Consider the following 12,418-nt stretch of genomic DNA (forward strand, 5'->3'; position numbering starts at 1 on the left):
CCAAGCTACTAGGAAGAAGGGAAGAGGTGAGGATGTTGGGAAAGCAGGCGCAGTTCTTAACTTGTGGCCCCATTTGTGCTCGAAGCAAAGACTGAGACTGGCTAGAAGACAGAAGCTCTGGTTCGGGTGTGAAGGAGGCCCTGATGATGAGGAGAGTCAGGATTTCCTGGAACCAGTGGTGGAGTTGGCCTCAGGAACTAGGGGGTTTCTTCTTGGCATCCATGTCCTTTTTAATTTCAGTTTTTTAACCAGGTTTGGCATGTCATAATTTTGAGCCAGACGCATTCCAACCAGGTTGCCAAAAGTAAATCCAACCAGGCACTGGAGCATGATGTCAGCGAAGACGGTGCGAAGGGCCCCTTTGAAATATTCTTGATTATGCTGATTGCTAAATGAAATGGAGAGGTCAAAGGAAAGGGAAAAAATCATACAGTGATTTCCCGAAAGATTCATCACTGTGCCTTTCAAGCATTCACAGTTCATTTATTCCTTAGGAAATCTGGAAACGAAAATTCAGGATATGGATTGTATATATTACAACTGGCAATATTTACTGTGCTCTTGGAAACTTGGCACGGATGTCAACTTTGATACCAATTACTACTTGTTTTACTGGTAAGTGTTTTTATAATAAGAATTCCATATTAGGAAAATATCTATTAAAGTTAATCCGTTGTATGAGTAACTGTATTTTTACTTAATTAAATTCATTTTATTTTTTCAGTGCTGTGTTTATTAAGTGTGTTTTACAATTATTTGGGTTTCATTTATTTTTTGATATATTTTTATTAATTTCAGAGAGGAAGAGTGAGAGATAGAAACATCAATGATGAGAGAGAATCATTGATCGGCTGCCTTCTGCATGCTCTCTACTGGAGATCAAGCCTGCAACCTGGGCATGTGCTCCCGCCCTTGACTGGGATTTGAACCCTGACCTCCTGGTTCATAGGTTGACATTCAACCACTGAGCCACACCAGCTGGGCTGTTTGGGGTTTTAAATGGGAGTAAGTAGGTTTAGGCTGTGGCTTCTGGAAGGCACTATATGGGTGACACAAGGAATACAATCACTTTGTATAGTCGATTAAATTTTGTATTCTTGAGATAGATGGAGTTATAATCTAAACAAATTGACATTTTTTATATTCTTGCTTTTTGAAAAAGCAAGTACCTATTAAGACTGGATTCTTGCCGAAACCGGTTTGACTCGGTGGATAGAGCGTCAGCCTGCGGACTGAAGGGTCCCGGGTTCGATTCCGGTCAAGGGGGTGTACCTGGGTTGCGGGCACATCCCCAGTGGGAGATGTGCAGGAGGCAGCTGATCGATGTTTCTGGCTCTCTGTCTCTCTCCCTTCCTCTCCGTAAAAAATCAATAAAATATATATATTTTTTAAAAAAAGACTGGATTCTTTTTCCGACTTTTTCATCTTTGATAACTATTCCTGAGACTTTGAAACTTAGAGCCAGATTGAATCTTCTACCTCCTTCATTCCTTAGCTGTTTCATGGTAACACTGATCATGTCCTGAAACTCCTTTGCAAGGTGACATATCTCTTTTACTTCCTGTCTCTTCTGTAAGAACACGACTTTAGGCTCACCTCACCCTAAACCTGCATGATTGCCACAGCACCCCAAATGCCAATCTCTCCCTTTCCCATTCATTCTGCACATTGTAGCCAAATTTCTCTTCCTACACTGCACTATGCATATGCCACTCTTTTGCTCCAGTGGCTGCTCATTGCCTCCAGGATAAAATCTAAACTGCCATTCAAGTTTCTGCCTCACTGTATCACTGCCTTCCCAAAGCTACCTTCTGCTATCACCATTATGAATGTTCCTCTCCATTTAGACCATCTCTATATATTTTCCCTCACACATGGTTATGCTCTTTTTTTAAAAAAAAACATTTATTGTTAAAAGTATTACATATGTCCCCTTTTATCTCCCATTGGCCAGAGCCTGCCCCCCACCTCCCCCTGCCACCACTACCCCCCACCCCAGGCCTCCACCACCCTATTGTCTGTGCCCATGGGTAATGTATATGTGCATACAGGTTCTTTGGTTGATCTCCTCCCAACCAACCATCATCACCTGATGTTATGCCCCTTCATACCTTGTGTGCATTGCTATCTGGAATGCCCTCTAGCTCTCCCTTTTACAAACTTTTAAAAAAAATCTTTATTGTTGAATTTTTTAAAAATATATTTTTATTAATTTCAGAGAGGAAGGGAGAGGGAGAGATAGAAACATCGATGAGAGAGGATCATTGATTGTCTGCCTCCTGCATGCCCCTCATTGGAGATCAAGCCTGCAATCCAGGCATGTGCCCTGACCAGGAATTGAACCCTGGCTGAGAATCAAACTGTGACCTCCTGGTTCATAGGTTGATGCTCAACCACTGAGCTATACCGGCCAAGCTCTGGCTTTTCTGAGGTTTTTCTCTCTCTCTCAATCCTCACCTGAGGATATTTTTTTCATTGATTTTTAGGGAGGTTGGAAGAGAGAAAGAAAGAGAGAAACATTGATGTGAGAGAAACACATTCATGAAAATTCTCAGAGAATTTTCATTTATTTTATTAAAAATAACAATATTTTGTAAATCTGCTTACTTCAAATGTAAATTCTCCAGTACAATATAAAAAAGGAAGTATCATGCTGCAAATGACAAAATTTCATCCTTTTTTATTGCTGAGTAATATTTATATATATCACATCTTTATCCTTTCATCTATTGATAGATGCCTAGGTTGCTTCCGAAGCTTGTCTATTGTAAATAATGCTTCAATGAACATAGGGTGCAGATATCTTTTCATATTAGTGTTTTCATTTTCTTTGTATAAATATCCAGAAGTGCAAATTGGTGGCTCATATGGTAGTTCTGGTTTTAATTTTTTGAAGAACCTCCATAATGTTTTCCATATTGTCTGCACCAATTTACAATCTCACTAACAGTGCATGAAGGTTGCCAGAGAAGAAGGGGCTTAGAGAATGGGTGAAAAAAGTGAAGGGGAAAAAGAGGTACAAACTTCCAGCTATAAAATAAATAAGCCACAGAAATCTAGTGCACCGTACAGGAAATACAGTCAATAATTGTAATAACTTTGCATGGTGACAGACGGTTACTAGACTTATTATGATTATTGTTTTGTAAGGTATACAAATGTTGAGTCTATGTTGTACGTCTGAAACTAAGATAATATAAACCAACTATAATAATAAAAAAGGCATTATAATCCATAATTATATAAATTCCTGGTTTTCTTAATAAGAATCTTACTCTTTGATTCACAAATCCTGATGGTGAGTCAACATATTTTTGACATTTTGTAAAGGTTCCCATCAGATTGTAAGCTCCATGAAATCATGGACTATGTCTGCTTTCCTTACTATGGAATCCTTAGCATTTATCATAGGATCTGGTACATAGTTGGTACTCAATAAACATTGCATGTTCTTAAGTGATTTTTAATTCACTTAGTATCTCAAGATAATTGAAAATTGGGCGCCATAGTATCAGAAGATATCAGTGAAACAATTCTTACAAAACTTCCCTTTACAGGTATGAGGGCTTGGACCATGCCTTACAGTGTTCTGATTACATTGAAGATAATGGGAAAAATATTGGATGCAGGTTTTCCCATTTGGAGGAACCAGACTATAAAAATTTCTACATATGTGTTAATGGATCATCAAAATCCCAGCTTATCAGACCCAGCTATTTCATTTTTCAGCTTCAAAATATAGGTGACGTAAACAAACAACTTCAAAATGTTTCTAGTTTAAGCCATTTACAACCATGTGGAAAAGAAGAGATAGACATAGAATGAGAGAGAGATATAGAGAGAGATGATAGAGATACAGAGATGATGGAGATAGAGACATAAAGATATATACCTACTAAAATGCAAAGCCAGAAGAATGAGGGCCAACAGAGCATACAAGGACACTCTTATTAAATATAAAAGTATGGAAGATAAGTAATTGAATGGAGGGTAAAGTGTCATTTTCATTTAAAACTCACAATCTACTACCCAGCTTCAAAGGGTTGATCTGCTATACAGTATTATTGTCTAGTGTTAGTGATGAAGTAATTATGGAATTACTTAGTTCCAGGTCTCAATAAGCATATATTTGGATATTTTCTGAGTCTGAGTTCTTATCTCTAACAGTTACAACAATAACAGGTTCTAGAGTCAGCCACACTGTGGTCTGAATCTTGGATGTACCACTTTTTAGCTATATGGCCTTGGGCAAGATACTTTTAACATCTATTTAATTTCCTCATCAGTAAAATGAGGATAATAAAAGATTACCTCACAGATTTATTGTGAAATATGAATGAATTTATGATATAACATCCCTGGTTCAGTGCCTAAGACATCATAAACTTTAAATAAATTAGCTATGGTTGTGTTGTTTCTATGATGATTGTAGTAGTTGTTTCTAATGGTGCTGTAGGAGATAAAATTTTTTCCTCTACCATTCTAGGCTCTTTAACTGGTCTAATAATTAAATTGCTATAAGACAGATTTACAGGAAAAAACAAATTTAATTACATATGTATGAGAGCCTCACATAGATATGAGAGGCCCAAAGACAATAAGGCAATTGAGGCTTATATGCTGTCCTGAGCTAAGGAGAAGGGGACAGGGGTCTGGGGCTTCAAAGGGAAGGAAAACAATTCACAGGAAGATGGGAAGAGTAAAGGTTTGGTAAATAAATGTTTGCAATTCCATACAGAGACAGTGGGACACAGGAAGGACTAAGAACAAATAATCCCTGCCAGCTTCCCCCAGCTCACCATGCCTAGCCCATACTCTTTTTCTTTTTTTTTTCTTTTTATTTGGTGCCCTTGACCAGAATTGAACCTGGGACCCTTCAGTCCGCAAGCTGACGCTCTATCCACTGAGCCAAACCAGCCAGGGCTGGCCCATAGTCTTTGTAGTTATCTCTGGTGATAGCTCTCTTCCTGGACCAGGCCATCTATTTAAATTCTCTTTAAAAAAGTAAAAGAAATAAAACTGTTCCTGAGTCTTTTGGACCTTGATTGTCTTCAGCTCAGAACAACCCACGTGTTGAAGTGGCACATTTTGGAGCGATGTATTCTACTTCCCTTCACTACAAAATAAAAAAAAAAAATGACTGTAATGATTAGGCTCTTCTAACTTTTCTCTTGTGCTTTAATATTTGTCAATATGTGACTCACCAAAAATTAGTTTCCAAAATAATCAAGATTTATTAATAGCCCAAACTTGGTTGGCAAGCAACTTTGATTTTCATTCACATTATAGAGAATAGTCTTGAGCCACATGATTTATCCTGAAGGCTTAGGTTACTAGGTTTGCTACCATTGTAATAAGCTAGTTATTAATAATAGGAAGAAGCAAAAGGGAGGCCATACATTATAAGCATGGCCACCTGGGCAGCGTCAACAGGAAGCTGTAACTTTACACTCCCCAGGGAACAGTGATGTAAGGTACTTGCTTCCAGTCAAACCTGGGGACAAAGCTCAATGACTAGAGAAGGTGGAGCCAATGCAAACCCACAAAACTTTGGAGAAACATCCCAAAACAAAAGAGTTCATGCTCTTGGCTCTTGGCTCTTGGTGCCCTTGGCAGCCTTGGCTCTCTGGCTCCTCTGGCTTTGCTCCTACCCATGTTCCCTCCATAGCCATGTGGCCTTGCAGACCCCACATGCAATGGGCTGATAGACTGTAGTTCGGAACACAAACTAACCCAGCCTGATGCTGTGTTAGACACTGCAAGTAAGGAATGGAAACTCTGATCAGTGGCTTTAATTCTAGCCCTGCTAAAGGCTCAGCTGGACTTTTTCCTTGGCAGGACAGAGAGAAATGGGACCTTGTAAAAGCAGGGATTTAACTCCACACAAATGCCACTCATTCTACCATGTGAGGCTCAGGAAATTCTTTTTCTTGTGACATTGCAAGAAACCCACATACCCCTGGCAACAGATAGGGACAGGGAGAGCTCCCCTCAATGACAGGTTTACTTTGCTTTAATAAGGGCTACTACTAAACTTCAGTAACCTCCATGTTGAAATGGTTTCCTTTTGTTTTTCAGTTAAACCTTTGCCACCAGACTATCTTAATATTATTGTGAAGAAGTCAGAGGATATTAACCTGGAATGGAACATACCTGACGGACCGATTCCAGCAAACTGTTTCATTTATGAAATTAAGTTCACAGAAGATAATACTACCTGGGTGGTATGAACAATTTATTTATTTGGGAAAATCATAAATATAGACTTTTAAATAAAATAGCAAACATGAAAACCAATCAATTAATATCCATGAGGAATATGTTAGGTTAAGTGGCTCAGGAGGTGGCGCAAGAAATAGAGTCCAGTGAATCAGAAAAGAAAAGAAAGGAAAAGGTTTATTTCTGTGTCCCTGGGAGACCCACATACCCCAAGGACAGGACACATGGATTCACCCCAACAGGGAGGGTGGTGCTTTTTTTATACTGAGGTTGGGTGAGGGGCGGGGACATGAGCTGAGGTATTCAGTTGAGGAAGTTTCAGCTGCAGGGGATCAGCAAGGTGTTCAGGAAGGAGTCAGTATCTGTGTGGGGGTCAGTGTTGATTCTGGGAGAAGCCAGTATCTGTGTCTGGCATGCTGATCTGTTAGACATGCCAGGGGGAGTCCATTATCTCGTCACATGTCTGCATGTATCCGATTCTGGGCTCTCTCCGACCTAACAGAATAAATGTGACATTTATCTTATTTTAATTTCCAAAAATTCAAATCATCTAGTAGACAAAAGAAAGACCTTTGCTGTCTGAAAGTATAATCAATCATACCAATTTCAAAGCTACATAGAACCTTAGATATAATCCAGTCACTTATTTTCAATAATGTGTCAATAAATTAAAGTTGCCAAGTACATGAAAAAGATGGATTATGAAGAGATCTCAGGAAAGATGAAAGAAAGGAAGAAAGAAAGAAAGAAAGAAAGAAAGAAAGAAAGAAAGAAAGAAAGAAAGAAAGAAAGAAAGAAAAGAAGGAAGGAAGGAAGGAAGGAAGGAAGGAAGGAAGGAAGGAAGGAAGACAAAAACTCCTTCTTGAGGAATAGCCATCGGGTCAAAAAGAGTTTGGTTGTGCTACCTGAGAATTGCTTGTAGCAAGGAAGAGCGACTAATGGGGAAGTAGGCAATGTTTGCAAGACCGATTACCCTCCAGCATCAACAATGTGGTGATGATGCCTTTAGCCCCACATTGTTGTATGTTAATTTTATTCATTGGTTTCCAATTTAAAGGATGGTGGAGATTAGGTGAGGCATTAGTTCTAATCAATTTATTTAATAAACATGAGAAAACCGGAGTTGAATTGATTTACAAGTCCCAAGGAAGTGAATTGACTTACAGTCAAATTACACAGCTAGAACTAAAATCCAGATCTTATTCCCAGTCCACTTTAACCAGAGAAAAAGTTACAATAAAAGTAAATCTGTTATTTTGGATGAGAAACACTCTTCAGCTCTTTGAAATGTAAAATTAAAGTAATCGCTTCAGTAATTTTTTTTTCCTTTGAGATCATCCAGCTTTGTGTTCTCATATCTGCAAGGGTAGTTTCATGCCAAGCCCTGAGCACTGCTACACTGGTCTTATAGCAGTTAACCAAAATAAGAATAAAGGGGGGGGGGGGGCAAAAGTTTCATGTGTATGAATTTTATAGTTTCCATAGAAACAACATTCGCATGATGGCTGTCTTTTTCTAATTCAGTGTATGTAGCATTTTCCAGTTCATGGAATGTGGGAAATTTGACACTAATCCAAATACTGGGTGTTATAAACACCAAAGCTACCTAGCAATTTTGCCCTGTCACACATGCCCTTTATTGCATGTGATCCATTATTACTATAGAAAAAAATTTGAAATATAGATAAGGAAGGGAAGAAAAAAAAAGGAACCCACCTAATCACTGTTAGGATTTTGGTATATACATTTGTAGTCATTTGGTGCATATATCTTATATGTAACAAAACCCACTTTGAAATCAACAAAACAAATGGGATCGGTCTAGCTGCAATTAGATTCAATAATGCAATCTTATTTTTTTCTTGGCTTTTAGGCTACCACATTTGAAAATGAAATGTATGTCTCAAGAACATCAAATGACAGCCAAGAAATATGCTTTTTAGTGAGAAGCAAAATGAATGTTTATTGCGCAGATGATGGAATTTGGAGTGAATGGAGTGAAATAGAATGCTGGAGAGGTATGAGATAAAAGAATAGCAAATAAATAACGAGCAATTTGCTGGTAAAATTAATTCTCTTTCAGTGTATTTTGTAATTATGGAAATCAAAAGGCTCTTTCATATAATCTATAATCAGAGAAGATAAATTAGCAAGCACCTCAATCAAACATAGATTTATGGAAAATTTAATATTCAGTTTTAACTAGGAATAATTTAACTAGTTTAATTAAGAACCTTGTTATATTTCTATTATCAACATTCTTGTGTTTCTGCTGGTCAATAAAAGAACAAACTAGTTCTTTTTGGGGGGAGCCTATATAGTATTAACAATATATTCCTATGCTTTCAATTTTTTAAAAAAATATATATTTTATTGATTTTTTTACAGAGAGGAAGGGAGAGGGATAGAGAGTTAGAAACATCGATGAGAGAAAAACATTGGTCAGATGCCTCCTGCACACCCCCTATTGGGGATGTGCCCGAAGCCAAGGTACATGCCCTTGGCCGTAATCGAACCTGGGACCCTTCAGTCCGCAGGCTGACGCTCTATCCATTGAGCCAAACCGGTTAGGGCTGCTTTCAATTTTTAAGAGAACAGAAATCTTAAAACAAGGATATGTCAGCATATACTTGTTTTTGAGTGTCTAGTACTGTGTCTAATGAATATTTTTCTAATTAATATGTCATCATTAGTAAAATACATATTCCATTCCCTTCCAGCACTGATTTAAAGTGATGTGATAAAATATATATTTTGAAATAGAAATATAGACTAAAAAAGCCTTGAGAATAAGGCAAAATATCATAAATTAACTAACATTGCTCTTTCAGATATATAGGTATATAAATATATATACAGATATAGATACAAACAAATACTGGCATTTCTACCTATCATTCATCTCCTTTCATGTCATTCATTATACTAAAATTGCTGTTTGACTACTTATATTTATATCTATTAATATACTTCTATCATTGTTCTCTTTCACTTAGCAAATATTTATTAAGCACACCTTTCAGGCATGAGAGATACAGCAATAAAATAATCCCTGTCCTCATGAAATTTATATTTTATTCCCAAGTTGAGTAGAGATAAGCAAGAAAGAATCCAAATATATCGCATAATCACTAAGGGCCATGGAGAAAAAATAGAGAGAGGGAGAACTCAATTAACCAAGAGATAATATGAAATCAGAATGAGCCTTACTGGTTCTACTTTTTTCTTTTTGTCACCGCAATAAAAAATCTGGGGACTCTATGGGAATGACATTGAGAAAGTTATGTCCTAAATATCTTGTCATTTGTCAATTAATAGTTCATGGTGAGTTTTTAGACATATCCTTAAAATATACATCGTTTTATGTATTTTACATATAGTTTTAACCATGATATTGACAGAGATTTCTTTTTCCCTGATGGGCATCTCTTGGTAAATTCTTTTTTAAAAAATTTTTTATTATTTATTTATTTATTTATTTATACATATGTGTCCATTTTTTTTTTCTTAATAACTTTGGGTTAAGAGTCAAGAATTTCCTGATGTGTGTGTGGTCTTAGTTCTTTAGGCTATTTTTTTAAAATATGTTTGCATTGATTTCAGAGAAGAAGGAAGAAGGAGAGAAAGAAACATGGGTGATGGGAGAAAATCATTGATTGGCTGCCTCCTGCATGCCCCCTACTGGGGATGGAGCCGGCAACCCAGGCATGTGCCCTGACCAGGAGTCAAACTGTGACCTCCTGGTTCATAAGTTGAAGCTCAACCACTGAGCCATGCTGGCTGGGCTTGGATTGATTCTATATAGAGAGAAAGCAACTGGAACTTCAGGAAAGAAGCCTGCTTTCCCACTGTTTTTTGCATGCCAAAAACTTACATTATTAGTCATTTCTCTGGATTATATCCTTGCAAATCTTAACTGAACTGACCATATGAGTTTAACTTAGTACAAAATAAGATCCTAAGAGAATAGGACAAAGAAAAAGGTGGGGTTGGGGGTAGGTAGGTTTAAGTGCAGGTAAAGCCTAGGATTCAAGATGCTCTGTAGTAGTACTACAAAACAAGTGAGAGATACTAGTTTTGAAGGACAGGCTTTATCTTTTTGTTTGTTTGTTTTAAAACATGTTTTATTGATTTAAGAGAGAAAGGGAGAGGTAGAGAGAGAAACGTCAATGATAAGAGAAACATTGATCAGCTGCCTCCTACTGGGGATTGAGCCCACAACCTGGGCATGTGCCCTGACGGGGAATCAAATCATGACCTCCTGGTTCATAGGTTGATGCTTAACCACTGAGCTGCACCAGATGGGCTACTTTTTAAGTCTATCTAGTTATTGCTCATTTTTTGCTATGTAGAAGAACCATTAAAAGTTCATCCCTAAAAGAGAAAAAGCTTATTGCTTTAGTCACTGAAATGTGAGACAACTTTAAAATCATGACCTTTATAGACTAAGTCTATTATTGGACTTCTATGGAAGACCAGCTCTTGCTCACTATAGCATTATATGATATAAACATTTGACTTATTAAGAGTAAAAAGATACATAAGATATGTTTATCTTATCACTTGGCTAATGTTTTATTATTTTGTTTGTATGAAAAATTTACAAGGTCAATTTTTAAACAAAACACATTAGAAAATAAGAATTGGGCTTTGGGGAGCTATTTTTCCAAGTGAAATGAAGAAATGTCACAGTTCAATAAGGTAGTTGTTCTATATAAAAACTGCACAAATGAAAGGAATGCTATACCCAACAGAACTGTGGTATCTATGCAATGGCAAAGATGCAGCAGTTTCTGAGTTAAAACTCAGCTCTTCACCATTTCCTAGATTATTTATAAAATAATTTTGTTTCAAAAATAACTGTAAACATCTAACCCTTCCCCCCTTTTATGTGATTTTTCCACCTAGGTGTCCGGCAGGAGGAAATCTTAGCTTTCTTGATACCATTTGCTTTTATCTTATTTTTAATTTTGGTAATAACTTGTCTGCTTGTGTCTAAGCAAAAAGCTTTACAGAAAATGGTAAGTTGTATAACATTATAATGCTCGCTCTGGGACAGTAGATAACAAAAATATGTCCTGCATTTAGGACTAATGGAACTACATTTTATGATTTTGCCTGCACACTCTGGGTATACAATTGATGTATAGATTGTGATAATGTCTTCAGAAAATACAATTTAAAAATTAACCCTAAAAAGCTACATTTTGGGGTGGATTTACTTTTGCTGAAATAAAAGAATAATGCTTCAGAAAATGAAACACTATTTACCTTTAGATTAGGGGAAATACAAAGAAAGAGTTACTGGAGAAAAGAAAGGATAGAGTGACTTAAAATGGACATGCCCTGAAATATATTACTAATATACCATAGGTAATGGATCACAGAAATTCAAAACCAGGGTGCCTAACTTTTGAGAGCTCATTTTGTAGTTGAGGGAGATAAAATTCATACAAAAATATAACCTGCATTATGAGCTGATGTTAGATGATTGCTATTTGAGTTGTGCAGATAATGTAACAGAATTTCAGAAGGTGGATTACTGTGAGTTGGAGGGATTTCAGGAGGAATTGTGACTTGGAGGAAAATATCGCAAAGTCAAATCTTTTAAAGATAAAGAGAGCTGTGAATGTGTATGAAAGGTTTCACTTTATTTCTCTGCTGAATGTTTTTTTTTCATATTCCCGTGTTATTAAGTCAAATAGTTTGTGTTATTAATGACTATTTGTTGATAATGAAGCTCTCTTTTTAATTTCAGATTTTGCAGAAAACACAAGAAGTTTTTCCTCGTCAAGAGACAATTTGTTGACTCAGTCATTTCGTCTTATGGCCAAATGTTAACGATGAGTCTTATTGAACTGAATTTTCTCTACAAGTGTTGAATAAATCTGATTATAAAGGCATTGTTGTATTTAAGTATTTAGAGCACTCAAAGCCTCAACTAGCAGTAAATTTTCTAGATTCTGTTCACATGGTTTTTCCCTATTAATCCATGGTGAGATTGCTGCACATACAGAAGTCAAGGGGTGGGTCAGATTCTATTCAGTGATGTATTAAATGTTAGCAGCAGAAATACGGCACCAGGCATTAACCTCAGTTCTTGAGTTCTGGCTAAGAAAGAATTCAGAGCCAAGATTCAAATTATAACAGAAAGTTTATTTAGAGCATCACAGGAGGAGTAGAAGGGCCTTTGGCACTT

At 36.8% G+C, this 12,418-nt stretch overlaps 1 protein-coding gene and 1 pseudogene across 1 annotated transcript in view; one reads left to right on the top strand and one right to left on the bottom strand.

Moving 5' to 3' along the window:
* Positions 1–12,115, top strand: part of IL13RA2 (interleukin 13 receptor subunit alpha 2) — an 18,699-nt gene extending 6,584 nt beyond the window's left edge. Inside the window, exons 4-9 of the mRNA XM_015563763.1 lie at positions 495–615; positions 3,558–3,742; positions 6,079–6,224; positions 8,093–8,237; positions 11,128–11,240; positions 11,978–12,115. Coding sequence (XP_015419249.1) covers positions 495–615; positions 3,558–3,742; positions 6,079–6,224; positions 8,093–8,237; positions 11,128–11,240; positions 11,978–12,028 — 761 coding nt within the window. The 3' untranslated portion in view covers positions 12,029–12,115. The remainder of the gene's footprint in view (positions 1–494; positions 616–3,557; positions 3,743–6,078; positions 6,225–8,092; positions 8,238–11,127; positions 11,241–11,977) is intronic.
* LOC102770571 lies at positions 191–351 on the bottom strand (annotated as a pseudogene).
* Positions 12,116–12,418: the final 303 nt, after the last annotated feature.

Source organism: Myotis davidii, unplaced genomic scaffold (assembly GCF_000327345.1).
Source record: "Myotis davidii unplaced genomic scaffold, ASM32734v1 scaffold2059, whole genome shotgun sequence".
NCBI classification, from domain to species: Eukaryota; Metazoa; Chordata; class Mammalia; order Chiroptera; family Vespertilionidae; genus Myotis; species Myotis davidii.